Here is a 23,627-nt window from a genome sequence, read left to right on the forward strand (position 1 = left end):
ATTCTCGAACCACGTGCTCAGCTCTGTATAATTTCACCAAACTTGTACCAGACAGATAGGTTCCTATAACCTAAAATCAAAACTTTTGATTGTATAAGTTTTCACAGTTGAATGTTAATCTCACATATACGAATTATCTGTGATGTAATTCTATACCTATTCTATTGTCTAAATTTTTGCTCAATGAACTTATAAATTCAAATATGTAACTCTATAGGTACTCAAACCTAATAATGCTGAGCAATGCACCAAGAGAGAAAAAATATAATCTATAATAATCATACTCGAAGCAGTATGTAGTCATTAATGTCTCATACCAACTGATTTACTTTCACTATACATACGAGTAGGTAAAGATTATTGTACAATTTGAGTTTAAATGTCAAGGAAATAATACTCGTCACCTCTCGGCTCTCATTATCCGTATACTCGTAGAATGCAACGCACACGGTAGCATTATATCTACCTATAAGTCGTTGCAAAGCTTTTAAGTAATTAATATCGTCGTCCGGTCCGGTACAATTCGCTATGTACTTACTGCAAATGATATTAGAACACGCAAAGGCCACACCCGCCTATTTGGAAATATCAACAGCTGAAAACAGTTGGAATCCGCTCAGAAATGGGAAACAAAGTTACCGTATTTAGCGAAGCTCAAATCGAAGATTATCAAGTACGTGTTTTGATCAGTTGATTCTTTTACCTATAAAAATAATTCAAATAGGTAGATCATTGATGATTTGAATTTTCAGGATTGTACGTTTTTCACTAGGAAAGAAATTTTAAGGTAAAATTTGTGTATTTTTTAAATCCTGTTTACGAACTTTTTTTTTTTACTTTTATGTACCTAATCATACGTTAGAAGGTTTAATATAATTTGATTTGTTGTTAAATTATCACTACATTCAGAATTTTTTTATATTTTTACAAAATTAAAAATAGTCTATGATTGCTTGGTCCATTTTATTAGGGTATTCAAGAAGTTCAGAGAAACATGTCCAGATCTAGTTCCACAATGTATGCCTGGAAATGAAGCTGCAACAGTTAAAGTGCCATTAGAATACATGGAGAAGTTACCAGAATTAAAAGTAAATTATCATAGACTCATTTTTTTTTCACAATTTAATATTGTGTAATACCTGCTTATTTTGATATAAATCGTGCTCATGTACTAATATCTGAGATAAGTTGAACGAGATATAAAGTGTAGGTGGTTAGCTATACAAAAGTCATTTCTCTCCAATAAACGACTGGTCAAGTACGAAGGTAGGTATAATAAACGAGTAATTAAAAAATAAAAACCACGTGCACCGAGTTCATTTCACAGTTGCTGGTCTCTCCGGTGTTCTTATTACTTATACTTAGTACTAATCAAAATTATGTTATTTGATTTTAATTACCTACACATTTAATACGTTCATACCACGAATACTTACAAACCCACCCACCATGATAGCGAATTAAACTTGATTCGAACGATTTGAAACTTTTTTTTGGCAGATATCTACATACAATTTTGTCTCAACTAGTTTTCTCATTAAGTATCATAGCTTTGATAAAAAATTCAATAGGTATTGTTCGCTTGTTCAGGTGGCAATGTTTTTGTCATTTATCTGCAATCGAATTTCCAATTTTTTTTCTTCCTCTACGAGGTTGATATTCTGGTTTCTTATTAACGGCACTTGAAATTCTATTGGATTCGAATTTTTTTCATTTATATGCATTCTGCAAGCTTTGATTCGGGGAAATCTTTCGGTACTTACACGTGAAACTTTATGGTTTGTTTATCAGATTTTATCTCAAAAGTAAAATTATATTGGGCTATAGGAAGTACCTACCTGATTCAATATTTTACTTACTTTTCAGGTTGATTGTTGAATGTAGAACGTGAATGTATCGTTGATTGATAACTTGAAAAAAAAACACACATTTAGTCGATTCTAGGAAAGATAATTTTAAAATTGCAAGGAAAAATGCAAACTTATCTTATTTCTTGAAAATAGGTACCTACTTATTTGCAAGTGATTCTCAATTTTGAGGATCGAAAAAGGTACCCACGACTACAACCTATCAAAATGTGTTAAAATTCTGACCAAAAAAAAAAAAAAAACAAGAATTCCTATCAAAATTTTTTTAGCGAGCATTTTTGAAAAATTTTAATTCCAAAATTTGGTACCTTATTGGTATTTCAGAAAAAGTGTTATACAGGGTGTTCCGAGAATCGTCTGCCAAAATTCAACTGTAGATCGTCCTCGAGGAGACGAACAAAAAACGTTATTATGACTGGTTGCCTATCTTGTGAATTGAAGGAGCCACGTGCTTCGCAAAAATCGAAATTTACTAATTTTTGAAAAAAATCATCAAAAATAAGGAAATGTTTGAATCATGCAAATGATGCTCATAACCCATGTACTCGAGTAGACGAACAAAAAATATTATTACGACTGATTGCCTATCTTCAAAATTGAAGGGGCAAACTTGATTCAAAATTTCCAAATTTGTAGTGCCCTAGGTTTTGAAAATTTCAAATTTTCAAATTGTGTTGGCCCCTTCAATTGTGAAGGTATACGCAATTTCTCATAATAACTTTTTTTGTTTGTCCACTCAAATACTATGAGTTAGTGGAGTCACTGAAATGATGCAAACATTTTCTCATTTTTAGGGAATTTGACAAAATTGGTACATTTTTGGCCAAAAATTGTGCAACTTCTTCAATTTACAGATAGTAAGAAAATGTCTGCTTCGTTGAAATGACTTCAGTAATCCATAGTGCTCAAATGGACGAACAAAAAATGTTATTATAACAAATTGCCTACCTTCAAAATTAAAGGCGCCAACACATTTTGAAATTTGAATTTGAAGCATCCCAAATTTAGAAATTTTGAATCAAGGTTGCCCCTTCAATTTTGAAGATGGGCAATCTGTCATAATAATATTTTTTATTCGTCTACTCGAGTACTATATGGGATATGGGCATCAATTTTAAATGATTCAAACGTTTCCTTATTTTTGATGATTTTTTCGAAATTAGTAAATTTCGATTTTTGCGAAGCACGTAGCTCCTTCAATTCACAAGATAGGCAACCAGTCATAAAAACGTTTTTTGTTCGTCTCCTCGAGGACTATCTACAGTTGAATTTTGGCAGACGATTCTCGGAACACCCTGTATTATGAGGTTAACATTTGAGTCCTTGAAATACAAAACATGCTAAGTGCCATTTTTTCGATTTCGTTTTTTTTCGCGCAAAACATGCTATGTGCCATCGCAGTTCCACCAACATATTCAAAAAATTTGGCAACACTGCGGAACCTACCTAAATACCTACCTAAAGATCACGTTTTCTCTAAGTCCAAGACCGGTTTTCGTGCAAAACATGCTAAGTGCCATCGCCGTTGTGTGCAAAACATGCTAAGTGCCATGTGCAAAACATGCTAAGTGCCATTGTTACCGTTGTGCTATCCAGGAACTGTTTTGAAAATATTTACGTCGTTTTATCAGTGTTTACGAGTATTATTTTCAATATATTCGATATTTTTACGAATACCCTTCGTTATAGTGCCTAAAATCGATGTTTAAAACAATAAAAAATGAATTTCTATGCTCTGTTCTTCTTTTTTTTTTACCAAAACAAACTTGAAAGAAAAAAAAAAAAAAAACCCTCAAAAATAGGTTATTTTTGAATTGAAAAATTGGGGCTTCAAAATGTTTTTTTTGGAAAAATTTTTATACCAAAAGATGCAGAATTGAACAAAGTACCTTATTACACCATCACCGACACTCGTACACCATTTGCAGCTGCGAGGTAATCGTTGCAAAACTACTTTTTGCTCTCCTGTAAAATTCACTCCAGGGCACTTAGCATGTTTTGTATTTCAAGGACTCATTTTTATAAAAATTTAATCGATAAAAATGTTTCTCGAGTATTTTTGAAGGATTTTTTCAGCTCAAAATTGAGTCATAAATTCGTAATTTTCGAGATTTTTGAAAAAGTGTCGTGTGATTCATCAAAATCGAATAAAGTTTTGATTTACGAGATTTTTGAGAAAGGGTGATGTGATCCACCAAAAAGGGGTTGACATTTTTGTAGAAATTCGAGTATCTCGACAAAAGTGTTTTTTGAACATTTTTGAAGAATTTTGAGCCCAAAATTGCGTCGTGATTTTCTTAAAATTTTACAACAATCTCAAATAACATATTTTGATGAAAATGTTTTTCAGAATTTTTGAAGAATTTCGGACCGACCAAAATTTGGTCGCGGTTTTAGAGATTTTTGGTCCAATTTTTTTGACAGATGATGATATCACTACCTTCTTGAAAATTCTCAGAAATCATAACTCAATCTTGGGATCAAAATTTTTCGAAGCTACTTTTTGAAAGTTTTACTGACCATGTTCTCGACATTGGAAATTTTCAAAACATTACACTTTCTCTTTATAGGACCGCCTGATGCTCCCCATAACACTTTCCAAAAAAATTGAAAATTTTACCACATATCTAGCCCTATTTTGGGCTCAAAATTCTTCAAAAATGCTCAAAAAATGTTTTAATAGAAATTTTTGTTTTTCTGTCGAAATTTTAACCTATTTTGATAGGTCGCATAGCACGTTTTCAAAAATTCCAAAATCATGATTCAATTTTAGGATCAAAATTTTTCAAAAACTTTTAAAGAACATGTTTGTCAAAAAATTTAAATTTTTTACAAATTTTCAAGTATTTTTGATAGGTTATAAACTCATTAATGGGTATCTTTTTTCAAAAATAAAAAAACTCAAAATTCTTCAAAAATTCTCAAAAAAGGTTTTGTAGAAATTTTCAATTTTTTTCCATAATTTTTACCCCTTTTGGTAGGTTGGATGACACCATTTTGAAAATCCCACAAATCGTGCCCAAAATGCTTTAAAAATGTTCAGATATGGTGTTGATGTGAATTTTTGTTTTCCTGGTAAAATTTCTGCCAAATGTCCCAAAAATCATAATCCAAATTTTGGGCTGAAAAATTTCTCAAAATCCTTGAAGGAATATTTTTGTCAAAATATTTGAATTTTTTCTAAATTTTCAATTCATTTTGATACGTTGCATGCCTCTTTTTCGAAAATTCCAAGAATCATATCCCAATTTTGGACTGAAAATTTTTCAAAAATCCTCAAAGAAACATTTTTGTCAAAATATTTGAATTTTTTCCAAATTTTCAATCCATTTTGATACGTTTTATGCCTCTTTTCTGACAATTCCAAAAATCATATCCCAATTTTGGACTGAAAATTTTTCAGAAATCCTCAAAGAAACGTTTTTGTCAAAATATTTGAATTTTTTCCAAATTTTCATTCCATTTTGACACTTTATAGTTTATACGACTTTTTTTTACAAAATTACCAAAAATCTTGACCAATTTTGAGCTCAAAACGTTTCAAAATAGCCCCAAAAAAGTTATGATGAAATTTTTTGTCATTCTGCCAAAATTTTTATTTCCCTTTTTGATACGATCGCGGACCCTTTTTGAAAAATCCTAAAAATCACGATTCAATTTTCGGTTCGAAATTCTTCAAAAATCCTCAGAAAACGTTTTTGTGTAAATATTTTAGGCATTCTAGATCCATGGTTATCTACAATAAAAAGTTAGCTGAATTTTTTGGACCGCAAAATTTCCAGCCAAATTCAATTTCTAGAGTACTTTTTGCCTGTTGCACTGCAGATTGCAAATTAGCCTCATGCTCCTTGCTCCATGAACCAAATCAAAATTGAAACTTTATCAACGAACTTGATTAAAAACAGTCAAAGATGTGGGCTAATTAATTCAACACGATAAGATGGTGAAATTTTTAGCCCAATAATTGTTCTTTTGGCACCAAAAAAAGGGGTTCAATATGAGAAATAGGTACAGTGGTTCCTAAATTTCGTTATCACATTTTTAAAAATGCAAACAAGTCAAGAAAAAAGTTATTTTTAATTTTTTTTTCAAATTACACCACCAGGTATTTTATTGATAAACGATCAATTTTTACAATTTAAATTCAATTCACCTGAACAAAAAATTCCACATCAAGAACCTATTTGAAATTTCCCAACGTATTAATACTTTATTTTTTTCTAATTTCAATACCTATCTCATATCTCATTTAATTTTATCCAACAGGAAAACCCATTTCGTAAAAGAATCTGCGAAGTATTTTCTCGCGATGGAAAAGGAAATCTAACATTCGAAGACTTCCTAGACCTATTATCAGTCTTCAGCGAACAAGCTCCGAGAGAAATCAAAGTATTCTACGCGTTTAAAATATACGGTCAGTCAATCCACCTAATACAAAATTACCTTTGAACACAATATGACATAATAATCAAACCAAAATACTATATATTTTTTCAGATTTCGACGGCGATCGTTACATAGGCTTATCGGATCTAGAACAAGCAGCTCACTTATTAACACGAAATGAACTGAGTTCCGAAGAAATCACTCAAATAGCCGAAAAAGTAATCGAAGAAGCTGACGTCGACGGTGATGGGAAACTTTCGTACATGGAATTCGAACACGTTATCTTGAGGGCTCCTGATTTCTTGGCTACATTTCATATTCGAATTTGACTGCAGTTTTTGCTCTGTTTGAAAAACAATTACGGTTCTACGACGAACGACGACGATAGCTGCGTAACCTGGAAGGAAAATTTCAACTTCAACCTTCTTCGTTCGAATTACCTACGAGAGCAATATAAATGAATATTTTCTTACGGTTAAAAGTGGCTAAAATAAACGAAATTCTCCACCAATACGAGTTACGAGTACGATTCATTTTCCAACAGTTCCAACACATTTTATAACTCTTTATCGTCGAACAAGTACTGCACTAATTACCGTCACTGGTCACGAAAAAGAAAAAATTCTCGAACATCAAAAAATAGTAAAGAAAAACCATAAAATTAGTCCAATAACGAGGAACGCCAACATCGGCATATCTTGTAATTTTTCTAACACGAACATAATAGTCGCCGCCAATAAAGCATATTTAATTGCGAAAGTTATCAAAAACGTAAAAGTTAACACGCTCATTTTTGATGTCAGAACCGTAAAATTGCGACTTTAATGGCAAACTACACACATTCGGTAGTTACTTCTTTGTAATTCTATTTACTTTGTATTCTAGGTGTACGAATACGAATGCGAACCGTAGGCATTCGTTTGAACAGATTGTTTTTATAATATATGCTTACTCATACCAGCCGCGTTGCTTCGAGCTATAAATCTGAAAAAACAATTCGGATGTTTTGTAGAATTCATTTCTTTCATTATATTCGCTCCGAATAGATAATATTTTAACCCAATTTTCGAAGGTCTTTTCATCTAACCAAACTAAACGTAAGTATGTACAGCGAAATTCACAATACTCAAATGTATATTATAGGAAATATCAAATATCACATACATTTTCGAGGAAATAAATTACATAAAAGTAAGCACAATAGTAGTGAAGTTAAAACCGTATGATGAATAAAAAAAAAAGAGAAAAAAAGGGAAATAAAAACGTTATTAGCAAAAATAATAAAAATCAACTTATCACATCTTTAAATAATAATAAAACGAGATAACTAAAAAGAAAAATCGGTTTTTTGGACTGATTATGATTTTTTTTTGATATACAGAAATAGAAAATACCTGTAACGAATAGAAAAAAAAACATAGAATATAAAAAATATAAGTATAAATAACTTGGAAAATAGCCATTTAAAGAATACAGATGTAAAAAAAAAACAATAATACTACAACAAGAAGGAAATTTTGCGCAGTTTTTGGCAAGACGTAGTGCCTACTTTTTTTTTTTTTGATTTAATTAAACTTGATAATTTCGTAACAGTTCTTTCAACATTTAAAAAAGCGAAACGATTTTTTGAAAATGTTACGAAGAAATTGATATTATACAAAAAAATAATAATAATAACAATGACGATAATTTTTCAAATGGTAAATAGACAAATTTCCATTAAGCAACATTCGATAGTACATATAAACATATTATTTAACATATGGACTGACGATACAATAAGGACATGCAAAATTAGATTGCGATTAAGATAAAAAATAAACAAAACATCTTCAACATTTCAAATTTAATCAAACAATAGCTTTGGCTTCCGGTAAAAACGCTTCCCAATGTTTCATAACCTGGTGATAAAAAAATAATAATGAGAATGAAAATTAGCCAAATATTATTTTATAACTTGGTGGAAAATGATTGATTGGATCTGATCAGATTCAAACAGATCTGGGTGGATTCAGGGAATGTGCGGATCTGATCTGGTCTGATAAAGATCAGATCAAGTCTCAACTGATCCCATCCGATCGAAATTTTGACCTGACCCGGCCTGATCGAACCCACGAAATATCTCGATCGAATCAGATCCAATGATTTCCCCCTGGAAATGAAAATAATCTGATTTACTTGAACTTGGTGTTTGGCTAAAGCTTCCAAGTAGCTGGTAACCACCGCTTTGAATTCCTTGACGCGATTCTTCTCAAACTGTTCGAATTCGGATTTAATAATTTTCGAGATTTTTTGAAATTCTTCCTCGCAACGTTCCACTTTAGCTTCCCACTGAAGAAAAAAAAATCATCTGAGTAAAGACTCGACAGCAAAATCAAGATTTAGGTGATTTTGGTACATACTTCGATGACTTCGTTCGAAGCTGGTTCCAATTTTTCTGTACGTCCGGTCAATTCGATTTTAGCCTTTTGCTCGCGCTTTTTCGTCAACATCATTTGAGAATGTTGCCAATGTTGGTAAACTTTTACACGTTCGTGGAATGCCTCCTAGAAAAAAAATTAAATATTTGTATCAGTCTCACGATAAATTCATCCTCAGATAATTCATTCTTGATAAATTTGTTACCAGAATCCAATACACTTCTACTACCAAAGAGAACCTTTACAAAAATCGTCAATTCTTGCAACAAATTACTTAAAATTTCATCTATGGACCTCCTGAAGTCGACCCTATCGATCAAAAATCGACCATGATTAAAATGAGATATGAATTTTGGCCTCAAAAATGAACTTCAGGATGAAAAATCGATCACTAACGGAAATAGATCGATCGAATTTCAAAAATCGATTAATTTGCTTCGAAATGAAAAACCCAATTTCCGCTCAAAAAAGTGAAAAAAATATATTCCTAAAAAAATCGATCGTGATCGAAAATCGATTAATAGAACCCAGAAAATCGGTTAATCAAACCTCGAAGATCGACCATCGAATCTCAAGAATCGATTAATTAGCTTCGAAATGAAAAATCCAATTTCAGCCTAAAAAAAATACTTCCGGATAAAAAAATCGATTAATATAGAACCCAGAAAATCGATTAATCAAAATCGATCACCGAACTTCAAAAATCGATCAATTGAAATGAAAAATCCAATTTCAGCCTGAGAAAAAAAATACTTCCGGATAAAAAATCGGAAAATCGATTAATAGAACCCAGAAAATCGATTAATCAAACCTCGAACATCGAACATCGAACCTCAAAAATCGATTAATTTGTTTCGAAATGAAAAATCCAATTTCAGCATAAAAAAATCGATCGTGATCAAAAATCGATTAATCGAACCCAGAAAATCAATTAATCAAACCTCGGAAATCGAACATCGAACCTCAAAAATCGATTAATTTGCTTCGAAATGAAAAATCCAATTTCAGCCTAAAAAAATACTTCCGGATAAAAAAATCGATCGTGATCGAAAATCGATTAATCGAACCCAGAAAATCGATTAAATTGACGAACATCGAAAATCGATTCATTTACCATTTCTGATCTCAAAATGATCAAACGTGTCTAAAATAGACCTCAGGATTAGAAATCGATCATGATCGAAAATCGATTGATCGAACGCCAAAAATCTATCAATTTCATCGGTCGTGTTGAAGATTATCATTTTATTAGGCTAGTACGTTTGTACGTTTCAATTCCTTTTGTTTTGATCAAGAAAAAATTGACAAATAGTACGTTTCTCTTCAGTCTCAGAAAACGATTTTTTGATTTTCGATATTTTCAATTTCATCTCCATTTTTATTAGGAAAAGATTTTTCAAAATTATATTTTTTTTAAATTGATATTTCCGATTTATCGATTTATGATTTTCAGCTTCAATCAGAAGGAGTGAATAGTGATCGATCTTATCAAAAATGATCGAGAGATCTGCCCTCGAATCGATTTTCATTATTTTTAGATCGATCTGGAAGTTCCAGCAAAAGTGGCATTTTCTTTAGAAATTTCAAATAACTCGCAATACTACTCCAAAAACACGACATTCATTTTTTTGATTCTGTAAAAATGAGCCCTGAGCCTGCCATGATTGTGGGGGTAAGTCGACTTGAGGAGGTGGAAGATTTTTTGGAGAAATTGAGGCAAAATTAACGAAATCGCAGTTCTTAAAACTGAACTTCTCAACTTGTGAAAAACGATGGGATAAATTTTCAGCAGCCGAAGTTGATTATAATGCCTAACAAAATGGTGGTAATCAATACTGGAGGGGGGGGCGAAGTTTTGAACCATTTTTTTTCAAAATTGACGACTTTGGAGTTTTTTTATGAATTGAGATTAATCAACTGATGAAAGAAAATACAGTTTTCAACTCGTCACCTCAGATTTGCAATCACCAGATTTAATCGAATACAGGATTACATTTTCAGCTGCTGAATTTGCTTACAAGGCCTTCAGGAGCGATTTAAAGTTGCTGAAGAAACATCAACTTATACTGGAGGCCACTGATGGACTGGAAAATGGTACCAATCGATTCGAGGCGCTGACTTTAGTATATAAACCGAGTTTCATATTTCTATTCTCTATTTTTGCTTTTTTTGATTTTCAAAAATTCTCCCAAAATCGAAAAATCAATTTCGGTAGCTGAAAATTTGGCTCTGAGATCGGGGCGATATGCTTTTTAAGTGAACCAAATTTCAGCTTGATCAGAATTGACGATTCGTAAAGGTTCTCTTACAGGGTGCACAATTGAATAGGGTAAAATTCCCATACGAAAAGTAAACAAATATTACCCGATTCAATTGCTTACCCTGTGTCTTAAGCTCTAGCATTGAATTAAAACGAGACCTTGAAACATTTCAATATTCTTTAAACATAATATATGAGAAAAGAGAAGCTCACGTACGCAACGTGAATCGAACGTCACGAAAACAACTAATTAGAATTTTTTAAATAGAATCTCGTCTCATGAATATTGAAAATTACACTCGACGAAAATCAATTAACACGACGAGACGTTCTCAACTTACTTTGACAGCGCCTATAAGCGCGATGTAATCTTTCAATAATTCGCATAAAATGGAAAAATCAGAATTAGCCTGTTCGTTGTGTACGCTTTCGATCTGAAAAAAGATTCATCTTTATTCGTCGAATCGTTGATAAACATTTTCTACGATAAATCCTAAAACCGAGCGTACTTTTTCTTCGACGTCGGCTAGTTGAGATAAGGCCCTCGATAATCCAGTGTGTTCTTCGCAATTACTTAGCATAGCGGCAGCTTTAGCGAATTGGGAAGTAGAAACTGCTAAATCTTTACGATTGAATACTAGCATCTCGACGCAGCCGTGTAATTTACGTAGTTGCAAGTCGATATTATCCAATAATGTGGATTTCTCTTCGAACCACTGCGAATTGAGAATAAATAATTATCTCGTAAATGATAGACACTGATAACGACGAATACAGATGACGTGTAGGAGGGAACTTCCGCCGCGATTACTTACTGGTTCACTTTCATCCATTTTATAAGTAATTTTGTTAACTGTTTCACCGAACTTGTTGAACAGCCTTTTGACACCGGCTCCGCTCAATGCTGATGTGCTGGTGGCTTTTGGAAGATCGCCCTCTGAAAAAAAAAACCATCAAATATGAGTAAAGATTTCACGAACTAGGCGAACATATTCTAGAATACGAACCGGATTCTAAGAATTCCCTGAAATCTGGATCTATTTTAAGAATAGGGTGAGCAGCTGTTCGTTTTAGATATCTTTCCAACGACGCTCTTCGTTTCTCCAAGAACTCAGTCGAACCACCACTATGATCGGCTTGAGAATTAGACATCTTAACACGAGTAGTTCCTATTCAACAAAATGAACACATCGATCAGAATACGAATTACTATACGCCTATAAGAGGATTTGTTCGGTTTCACAAACCTAAAGCGTTCTTTTCAGGAGCCGGTGGTATAATACGTCCAGATCGTAGATGTTTATCGACCAATTTCTCGTGTAATCCGAGGAAGTCGCTGAATCGACGATGAACACTCATAGACTTCTTGCGAAATATACCGATATTGGTTTTGGTTTCGACTTTGTACGTTACATAAGCGCTCATACCTTCGCCGATTTTATTCGCCTCGGTAACTGCGATATCGATGAATTGGTCTCTGGATTCGTCATTGTGATCCTGTAAAATAATATTTTCCGGTTACAATATGTACAATACGGTTAAAGGAACACCTCTAACGTATACTCACGTTAGAATTATTCTCCCAAACGTTGACATTTTCCAACACTTCCGAAACGTTATTCATATTGATTTCGGTATTCTGAGGCAAAACTTCTTCATTCTCTTCTTCGTCTTCGGCTGCATTGAAAGTATTTTTATCCACAGTAGACTGAAATAAAGTACGAAGAGTCAGTTTACCAAGAAAACAATACAGATATAGGTGAATTGACCGATAAGACGATAGAGTACCGATTTGTTCGATAAGTGGTTATTTTTAGTGAGATAGATAGAGGCGAGTTTATCAGAATAATAATTACACGGTCATGAAATGTATGGTACTTACGTCGATGATTGAGTGGAAAAGTTCATCGTCGGCTTCACTTTTCAACATACAGTCAGTGCCATTAACCGAGGGTGTGTTCGCAGCGTCCATTTTTCTTATTAATTCATCAACAATTAGTGCATTTTATTGTTCTTAAATTAACACGTTCACTGTTTTCTCTCGAATCTGATTAGATTTTTTTTCAGATTTTCAGATTTTGTCGACTCAATCTATACTTCATGGATGTGTACGAAATAATGTTGGATGATTACGCGTGACGCGTGCGCACGGCGCATGGCACGCACACACCAACACAAATAGCAAGTTTTGTTTTTTTTTTCATTTTATAATTTTTATATTTTTTCATTATTTTGAAATTTCAAATTCAATTATTTTTCTGCAAATTTGTATTGTATTTAATTCAATTTTAATAAAATTTAAAATTTTGCTTGAATCAAGGTGCGGCTATACTGAATTTAACCGTAACCTTAAACTTAACCCTAGAAGTTAAACAAAGGCAACTTTTATGTTGACGTACGTTAAATTCAGTATAAACCAAGCTAAAGTATAAGTTAAGGGAATAAGTTTACGGTTAAGTTCAGTATAGACCCTCCTTTAGATTTTTTTGGAATTCTGAAAATTAAATTATTGTTTTGTTTTGTTTCCTTTCAAATAATGAAATAAGCCCAACTTCATATTTTTTCATTTCGAATATTTTCGAATATTTTTGCCTTGAAATGCGTATTTTTTTTGGTACTTCTACTCAATATGTCTACACTCTACAAATTCATAATTTGATAAGTTTTTTTATAATTTTAGACTTTTTCCACTTGAAAAAATGAAAGAGAATCCTAATTATTATGCTACCACGTAATAGAACAAACTTTCAGTCCGTTCTTTACCTACCTTATTGTTTTATTTGGTTCATTGGTCCAGGGTCTAATAATTAGGACAAAATTTCAATTTTTATGCTCTCATTCGATTCGAGGTAAATTTTGATGTGAAATTCGAATCAGAAAAAAATCTAATCTGAAATTTAAGTCAAGTATATGATGGGAAAAAAATTGAAATCGACTAGCTATAGTCTAAAATACATCACACATTTTTGAATTATTTGAAAATTAATCTGAAATTTGATTTTTTTTTTCGAAAATGGATTGAATCTTTTTCAAAATCTATCCTGAAATTGTAATTTGTTTTTAAATGGGGTTTTAAAAAATTTAATTTTTAAATTCGAATTTTTACAAATTGTTTTTAAAAAAATATAGGTAATTTATGTAATTTGAAAAAAATCCATTCCTCATATTAAATTGAATGATGAAATTTTTTTAAATTTGATTCAATTAAAATTCATAATTCATCAAATTTTTGAGTTTTAAAAAAATTAATCTGAAAATTGATTTTTTCAAAAAATAAATTGATCTGAAAATTTGATTTACTTTTAAATTGATTAATCTGAATTTTGAATTTGAGAAAAAATCTAATTTAGTGCGAATCATTTTTATCTTTTTGACAGGATTTTCTTTAGCGCCTTTGTCTTCCTACACCTAGGTAATTGTGATACACTTACCTGCCCGGCTCGATAGATAAGATCTTCACTGCTTCCGTTTCCAATGTACGTTGGAAATGTTGGAATAACTTATAAATCACGCTAATTTGTAATAACACTAATAAAAAAGTAGATATGAGAAGGTACGTCCCCCCCCCCCTAAAGTTTAGGTGAAAATTTTAATAATATGAGCGTGTGATAATATATAAACTGGTATCGTGGTATGTTTTTGGAAGTTCAGAATACGAAAAGTGACCTTAATTTTTTGATTGAGCTTCATGGCAAACCTCCATACCCCCCTCCCCCCTTGAAGGCCAAATTCCAAAACAATTGTTTGGGTAATGTGATACCTACATGAAGTAGGTATTGTCATTTCAATACTGAACACGAATATCACCTTCGTGTTTTGATCGAGATTCATTTGTAATTCCCAACACCCTCCCTCCCCCCTCCCCCCACAATCAAATTTGGAACAAAAACCGTATGACGCACTAAATATCGATTTCACTTGTAAACAGTGCACCGTAAATGACGCAGATGAACCTTTAGTGAAATAAAACACACAAGAGCCACTTCTTCAACTTATAATTTAAATTTTACGTCGACATAATATACAGAATTCAATATTATTTCAATAATTTTACATACGCATAATCATTAACATTAATAGGGCCAGCAAGAAAGCAAATAGATATATAGGTACCTATATATATAATCGTGAATTAATTATCTTTAATATGTAGGTACACACAAAATTCACGTAAATTAACAGAACAAATATAAAAAAGACAGATAAAAAAAATTCAATCACATTAAACAAACAAACAAAAAAACGCGTCAATCATTTGATCGGAATACATTAAAAAATGAAGAATCATGTAGGTAAAGTTTCGTTGAAAAAATTAAGAAACAAAAAAAGTTTAAGACGAAAAAATTTCAAGATTTTCTGACCAATAGATTTCGAGATAGAACTTGTACCTACGTGTGTTTTGGTCTTCACGAATAAATTACTGAAAGAATGAGAAAGTATACGTACAATAACCTCATTTAACCGTTTCAAAAAATACAGATCGCTTTTTTAAACTTGGACACAGATCAACCAAAAAAAATTTAATGGTCGTTGAATTGAAATCTCCGAACACCCAATAGCGAATCAAATGAAAATAAAATTAACGGTGAAAACCTGCCCGAGTTATTTCTACTTGTGATAACGCGTTAAACTGATCGTAATTTTAAAATAATTTTTTCGTAAATCATTATTCTAAATGGTATCGATTCTTCACTAACAAAAAAATATCGTCAAAAAAAACTACGACAAGTATTAAAACCCCTGAAATTCCAGCAAAATTTGTCAAAAAGGTATAAAAAAATTATCGCCAATGAAAACGTGCTGAAATTTTCGTAAAATCAGTCTCAGTCTCAAATGCACGAAAAAGTGCTAACACTAAAACATCATTAGATATTTCACACTTGCCCACAGATATTAATAGCTTAGAATCTCTCTACGAAAAATACATACATAATACATAAAATAATGGATATCCAGTTCTTATAGGTACATAAATAAATGGGCGTCTATAGTTATAATTTAACAACGCTTTTCTCGAACTAGTCGAAAAGTCGACGTAACCGATTTCTCCAAAAAACTTCATTGAAAAAATAAAAAATTTAAAATGTCAAACGATGACGAATTCCGAGACCGAGCTCTTATGTGAGAGAAGCCACGAGAAAGAAAAATCGATGAGCAATGATCGTTGATCAAATTTTGTGCGTTCAATGACTCACGAATAACATTTATTTGCATACAAAAACATTTTCAGAATGATATGAAAGAAAAAACGTGCAAAAGAGTTCAGCTAATACGAGATGTGTGGAAAAATATTTTTTTTTTACATGTTTTTGTCATTATAAAAACGAGCATTTTTCATCTGCTAATGTGATACATATAGTTTAGGCGTACACGTATTTTGCGATTTTCTCGGAGTCATAAAAAATACAGTCGAGCCTTTTTTGGCGAGGGGTCTTCAATTGCGAATAAAAGGAATGTAACTAGATAAATATACCTTCCCCAAAAGCAGCTATAAAGTAGCTACTATATCAGCTAAAAGAAATAGGTATTTCAAATGTTCAAACAGTAGAATACTAGACATTTAGTTCTTATATATAAGCAAACGGGCGACTATAATTAAAATTCAACAACGCTTTTCCCGAATTACTGGAAAAGTCAACCGAACCGATTTTTTGCACGAAATGTCGATAGTCGACCCACTGAGCTTGGTCGAATATTAGCGTACGTCGTGTAATACCGTCGATGGTTAAGTCCATCGCAGTGACGAACGACGGGTCGGTCAGACGTTCATCCTGGGAACTGCCCGGCAGAGTAAGAATTTCGTAAATATAATCATTAAAGTCATTCCTACGTCTTCTTACTGCAGTAATAATACCGGGGTGAACCCCTTTGAATGTGACCGCCGTCTTAAACTCAACAACCGAAACGAAGTCGACCTAATGGATCGACCCCGCATTCATGTCCAAAGATGGCCGGATAATGTCGAAGTCTAAAAAAAAATTCGAAAATCATTTGAAACAAGTACGTTTTGTTCGGTTTTTAAAAAATGTTTTAGAAATAAATAAAGCAACATTTTTGATCTTGAAAACTGTTCAATATTACTTTTTCACCACTTCAGAAAGCATTTCGATGTTTGTTTCAATTCAAAATTTTCATTATGTTTAGATGCCCCCCCCCTTCGTCATCACCTGGCAGAAAATTTTTATAAATTCATATTTCAAAAAGAATAATAATAATAAATGAGGGAAGAATAAATGAGAAATTCAAACATTTTGATTGATTAATAATAATATATGAAAAACAAATCATTTTCCCAAAAATACTTCAATATTTTTCAGAAGGGTCGAGAGCCTCAAAATTTTTGTTTTATGATTAAAAAATGAAAGAAGTGAGTAGAAAATGTCAAACAAACAGGACATCATGAATTGTACAGAATTTTGCAAATGGCCAAAAATTGACGAAATATCTCTGCAAATTGCGCAGATTATAAAACATAGGTACCAAAAAAATTCATAAAAAATCATTAACGATCAATAAAATTTGGCAAAAATAACATAGGTAGGTAAAGCATAAAAAATCTGCAAAATGGGCACTAAAATAGCTTGCCAAAAATTGATGAACTTGGCAAAAATTGCTTGAAATATCATAGGTCTTCACAAAAAAATATGAGTTTTCACACATTTTCATCGTGACTTTATTTTTCTCACTCATTTTCTTATTTCGTGATCATTTTACTCCTCACCTCCACTCCTTGAAAAACTCGAAAATGCTCGAAACTCTCAACTCGACTGTACTCAACCTTATATAAATCGCTTCTCACGTAATATAAATTCATCACCTTACGTAGTGCACAGGCACACGATGTACTGCGAGGCGAATAAATTATAATACTGCGGTAAATTTTGACCCACGACTAACTGATCACATCTCCGGTTTCACGAGCTTTCGAGCTAGCTTCGGTGATATCTTATCCCTTTCGTTTATGACGTCGACGTTGTCGTCGTCGTCGTCAACGACACACGCTCTTCTACAAAAGCTAACTTATAGTGATATGGCAACATTTCTCTCTAATCATAGCAATCATTCGTTACCGATAACTCTAATCCAATAATTATAATTCCGATAATTATACGAGATCTCGCCTCGATGCTATTACTGGTTAGCAGATGTACATTACATAGGTACATACGAGTATCTAGGACCTACTGTAAACTCATACACGCACATGATACAAGGTGTTTGGAAATGAACTACACTAACCCTAATTGCGAAATTGTATTCGAGAAGCACCCTCCTGCCTTCGGTTGAGCTTTGAGCCTCGTAATTAATTTCAACACCCCTTACAAAAAAAAAGTATTCAAACCCGAAGAAAATTTCGGGTCTAAACAAAGGTAGATCAAAAGAGCAAGCTAAAAAAATTTCAAACAGTAAAGTTCTTTTTTTTGATTTAAATAAGATTCGGGTCAAAATGTCAGGCAAAAAAAATCAGAATTTAGCCAAAATTTGGTATGAAGTACGAGGACTTTTGCTCTCTAAAACCGATTGAAACTTGGAACCGGTTTGGAACAGTTCTGGAATCTCTATCAAATTTTAGGAAATTATACGACACAAAATTGCACTCCAATTAAGTAACCAAAAATGCAGGAAAAAAGTTACCAAAAAGTAAACAAAAAATGTCAAAATGCGAGCAAACATTTTAATGTAGAAAGAACTTGAGCATCCAAATTTTTGGTCATTTTGGATACCTTCCTCATTGGAGACACATCAGATGTACATTCTACAGAAGAAATGATTTTCCTTGACCTTAATCAGGTTTCCAAACCAATTTTTCAAATTTTCCAGACACTTCAAATACTCAATTATACTCAAATGGAAAGGGGAAGGGGGTTCAATTTGGAAGAGAAGGTTTAAATTTGTTCAAGCCAGAATTTTTAGAGTCAAAATGCTTGATTAGTAAAAATAAGGGAAAAAACAAAAAGAACAATTTTGAAAAAAAAACAGAATTTTTTTTAAACATTAGACAGAAAGCAAGAATTTTTGACAATTTTTGTAAAAACAAGATTTCTACTTCGAAATGTTGAGGAAAAATATAACTTTCTGACAAAAACTAGGACTTTTGGCAAATTTGGCCAAAAATTACCTGAGACATTTTCACGTCTAGAGAGAAAATGGAACGTTTCAGGGCTTTTTGGGCATGTAATAATAATTCATGACTAGGTACTTCGGAATAAAACAGACTAAAAAATGGGATAAAAATCTTGGTACTTACTCAACCTGGAGAAGTTGACCTTCTCGGCCACTTCTTTCCTTACTCGCGGACCCCAAAGGGACAACTCCGCTGAAAAAAAAAAAAAGGTTTTGAATATATTATCTTGACATAAAAATAGGTAAATAAACAATGGGTTATAAAATAAGACACCCTCAAAACATGTGTGGGGGTGTGTGTGGTGAGGGGGGAGGAGGTCAACTATGAGTAGACGACGTGGTGCGAAATTTCGTTTTAAAAAAAATACGAAAAAGATAGGTATCTACGTGAAAGGCACGAATTTTGCGTTCTGGATTTTAATTTTTAGTAGACAGTAGGATTACGTCGATTTTCATTGGTTTTGGTAAATGGAAGGGAGGACTCGGCACAGACACTTCAATAGAACAAGCGAAGATAAAAAAGAGAAGATATTTCAAAAATCCTCCTTTTTTTAAACCATATTTTCGTGATTAGCACGAGAAACTATGCGAGAAAATATTTTCACAGTTCAATTCTGGGCTATGACCTGATTTCAATGTCTAATGTAAGACAGATTCGAGCCGAAGGCGAGTGAAGCAAAGTTTACTTTGATGTTAAAAAGTTCACTTTCATCCCTTATAATGTAAAGGAAACTGAGTGGTACCTACTTCCGTAGCTGGAATCGACTATCGATTTCAAATCTTTATTCTCCGATTCTAAACCTTTATTCTCTGATTCTAAACCATTTACTTTCTCCGTCAGGTTTCGAATGATTTGGTCCTTATCTTGATCACTTGGAGCGACTACGGCGGCGGTTTTCGTCGGCTGTTTACTGAAATTATAAAATCATTGAATTATTGTAAGTATAGTAACACTTGAATTACGTAAGCACTAAGAAACCATTCCTGGTCCCTTAAAAAGCATAACTTAGCTAATTAAAGAAAAAATCTTACTTTTGGTTTACAAGCGATTTGGATAATCTTTGTACTAGGCTCTTAAGACGGAACATATTTATAACGTTACAATTCCGAATTAAAAAAATACAATCATACAATGAATTAAAATGTTCGAACGAATTAAACGGTATTATTTTCAATTAATTAATAATGTCTCGAGAGGTAAATTACAATATCCTGTTAATCAAAACATAACGATCGAACACAACCAAAATTTGATAAAATATTTCGCCACATTGATTTCCCAACCAAGATGCTTCAGCTAAAACTCAAACTTACTCCGAATCACTGAATGACTGTTGTACCAAACCAGTTGTTGTGTTACAATGTTTTTTATTTTTATTTATTTTATTTACGCTTCCATCTTCCTCTTTTATGGTATTATTAGACTCCATCTAGATAATTATAAATCATTTTTAAATCACTTTCTAATACTTCAACTAAACTACTAATAATTTTTTCTCTTCTGCTTGAAAAATTAACACATACTCGTATATGGAAAATATGTATCTACCTAGGACCTACGTACCTACATAATTAATGTTGCGCGGGTACGGGGGAATGATTCAACTTCGAGGTGTTAACGTTACCTATCTACTCAAAATTTTCAAATACCTAGCTCAAGGAAGTTTTCAGAAATTCATCTTCTTTAGGTTTTCCCAAACTCAAAAGTTATTCAAGTTCGAAGTTGTAAAAACTAATTGCGGGGAATCCAAATTTCACTTTGTTTCCAAATAACTTGAAATTTTTAGCGATCATACCTATCAGTGTTTAAAACGGAAAATATGCAGAATTTAATCTTTTTTACGCTGGCCGACGTTCTAGAGCTGTAGCATTCGCCATTCAAACAATTATTCAAGTTCGAAGTTACAAAACATCCACTTGACAAGTTACCTATTTACTTCGTGCGATTGTTTTATTTGAATCTTATGTACATATTTGATATTTCTTCATGTTTTGGCCATTTTCGCAGTTTTTATTGTATAGGTATCTCAATCATTTTCCAAAAAAAATTAGATCTTTACCCTTATTTCAGCTTTATATAAAAACTACGTATCAGAAAAGCCTTTAAAGAAATGAGATGTAACTTTATCTAAATAAGTAAAATGAAAAATGTAATTCGAACAAAACCTGACGATGCATACCTACATTTTTTTTCATTTTATTTATTTGTTTTGCCCAAAATTTTTTTCCATACGATAACCATATCCATATTGGTGACAAACGCATTTAAATGCATACCTATTCTAATTCTATGGTTTTTAAAAACATACCTATTATGAGCGCTTGAAATTCAATTTTTAGTTCATAGAATTCACGATTCTACCAATAATAACCATTCTTGGTTCATCTTTCTTATGATTAGAAAAAAAAATCGAAAATCATATTTTCTTTTTCTGAAGGAGGGGCGAGGGGCTATACCAGGGATGTCTAGCTAGCCAATAGCCATTAGCCATTAGCCGTTAGCTTATTGAATTTTTGACGTTTAGCCATTAGCCATTAGCCAGCCAATCAAGAAAAAATTTAGCCATTAGCCAGCTTTAGCCAATTGATTTTGGCTAAAAATGATTGGCTAAAATTGAAAATAATTAGGTGAGGAAATGGGTTTCCTGTGGGTAAAAAAAATTAAAATTTTAAAATTCGTAATAAAATCAAAAGCAAAAGACCAAAAAAGTAGTTTGACATTGGCGGTTCCGGTTTTTTTTTCTGAATTTTTTTCAATGATCGTTGTGTTCCAGAAAATTAGTGAAAAATCAGTTTATGAATATAATCAAATAATGAGTGAATGCGAATAATTGTGATTCACGTTTGTGAAATAATAATCATTTCCTAAAACTATAAATAATATCTATAATGGGAATGTGCTCATTTAGAGGAGTATTTAGAGGGGTCACTCGATTTTTAAAAAATCATAAAATTAGCCAGCTAATAGCCAGCCAATAGCCAGCCAATGAAGAGACATTAGCCAATAGCCGTTAGCTTAGCCAAAGCACTAAATTTTTTTAGCTTTAGCCGTTAGCTTTAGCCAATCCCATTGGCTAGACATCCCTGGGCTATACTGAACTTGACTGTAAACTTATTCCCTTAACTTAAGAATAAGACTGGTTTTTTTAGAGACTTGGAGTACCTATTAGAAAGTGATTTGGAATGATTTATAATAATTATCTAGATGGAGTATAATAATTTAATTCCATAAAAGAGAAAGATTACTATTAAAAAAAAAATAAAAAATAAAAAACATAAAACATAACAATGAACGATTTGGTACAGTCATTCGGAGCAGTCTCATTGGAGATTTTTAGCTTTGTAATTCACTTTCAACACTGGTGGAGCGCTAAAGTTGGGTAATTCTAATTCAAGCAGCTGACATCACAACCCGTTTTGGCATTGTATAAATGGTTGCATAGTGCAGTTTCCAAGGCACATCTCAGGAGGATGTATGTACGGATGCCCAATGTTTAATTAATTACACTGGTTCACTTCGCTCAAAAAAAAATTTACCCAAGTATGTAGTGTACTAGTGTATGTAGTGTACTAGTGTATGTACCTACTTTGAGAAAATTTTAAAAATCGCCATTCACAAACAATTTTTTTGAATTTTTTAGATTTTTAAAAATTTGCCAAAAGTCCGAACGAAAATTAACTGTAGTTTTGCACCTGTGGTTACCGTCGTTACAGAGGTTTTAATGTGTGCTTTATCGATCTAGCTTGGTTTCATTAAAATTGGAGAGTGTGAGTTCTGAAGGTTCCCTTGTACATCATTTTGTCGTAATTTTAAGAATGGTGAACTGAAGTGAAATAATGGTGAAAATCAAAACAGAATTCTGCGACGCTATTTACTTCGAGTAAAATTAAGTTATGTGTTCAACAATCAAAATAAATAGGTAAGCCGAAATTCATGCTTCAATACATCCACCAATCTAACGCAAAGGAAAAACGAAAAACTAGCCCTCAAAAGACAATAATCTGTGTAGGTATCCTAGAAGCTCACAATCAGTAGTGAGAATACAATTTCGAGCCATTCTTGGGCCTTTAACGCGATTATCGATTTCTCTGGAATTTTAAAATTTCTCTAGGGCATGAAAATTATTTTGAGTAGCTAAAAATGAGTTGAGGCTTATCCTCAACCTGTTTGAAGAATTTATGTATCTGCATTTGAGCTAATTTTCAGATGGACACCTCAAGCGGATTTTTTTACTAGATAGAATTCATGAAGAAAAAATTCAAAAAATCAAAACTTTCCTGTTTGTAGGGAAATTTTTGAAATTTGCACGAATGGCTGTAGATATCTTGCCTAAAACCAACCCTCCCGAATACGAATTTCGCAATTTCAAGTCATCCTGAAGCTTCCAGCGCGATTTTAGATTTCTCCAGGATTTAAAAATATCTCCAGAAGGCGTGGAAATCTATTTGGGCACAGTTCGAGGATAAGTAAGAGTAAGCCACAGCTATATTTTTAGCTGTCCAGATTGATTTTTATGTCTTCTAGAGAAATCAAGAATCGCTGTCCCGGTTAAATTGGAGGTGGACGTT

General features: G+C 32.5%; 3 protein-coding genes across 3 annotated transcripts; 1 reads left to right on the top strand and 2 right to left on the bottom strand.

The window, feature by feature from the left end:
* Positions 1-420: 420 nt before the first annotated feature.
* Cib2 (Calcium and integrin binding family member 2) lies at positions 421-6,765 on the top strand. The gene is made up of 5 exons (XM_065360514.1): positions 421-673; positions 753-787; positions 971-1,088; positions 6,135-6,282; positions 6,366-6,765. Exons 1-5 carry the CDS (start codon positions 623-625, stop codon positions 6,581-6,583), a joined length of 570 nt encoding a protein of 189 aa, XP_065216586.1. The 5' UTR covers positions 421-622; the 3' UTR covers positions 6,584-6,765.
* On the bottom strand, positions 6,337-13,038 carry Snx1 (sorting nexin 1). Its single transcript, XM_065360513.1, has 11 exons — positions 12,817-13,038; positions 12,502-12,642; positions 12,182-12,431; positions 11,942-12,103; positions 11,750-11,871; positions 11,444-11,650; positions 11,276-11,368; positions 8,657-8,800; positions 8,433-8,585; positions 6,728-8,155; positions 6,337-6,651 (listed from the first exon to the last, which is right to left on the bottom strand). Exons 1-10 carry the CDS (start codon positions 12,904-12,906, stop codon positions 8,105-8,107), a joined length of 1,413 nt encoding a protein of 470 aa, XP_065216585.1. The 5' UTR covers positions 12,907-13,038; the 3' UTR covers positions 6,337-6,651; positions 6,728-8,104.
* Positions 13,039-14,911: 1,873 nt separating this feature from the next.
* Positions 14,912-20,351, bottom strand: LOC135843062 (uncharacterized). The gene is made up of 4 exons (XM_065360804.1): positions 20,091-20,351; positions 19,806-19,969; positions 19,183-19,251; positions 14,912-16,902 (listed from the first exon to the last, which is right to left on the bottom strand). Exons 1-4 carry the CDS (start codon positions 20,144-20,146, stop codon positions 16,850-16,852), a joined length of 342 nt encoding a protein of 113 aa, XP_065216876.1. The 5' UTR covers positions 20,147-20,351; the 3' UTR covers positions 14,912-16,849.
* Between the last annotated feature and the right edge of the window lie 3,276 nt (positions 20,352-23,627).

This window comes from Planococcus citri, chromosome 4 (assembly GCF_950023065.1).
Source record: "Planococcus citri chromosome 4, ihPlaCitr1.1, whole genome shotgun sequence".
In the NCBI taxonomy this organism is placed as follows: domain Eukaryota; kingdom Metazoa; phylum Arthropoda; class Insecta; order Hemiptera; family Pseudococcidae; genus Planococcus; species Planococcus citri.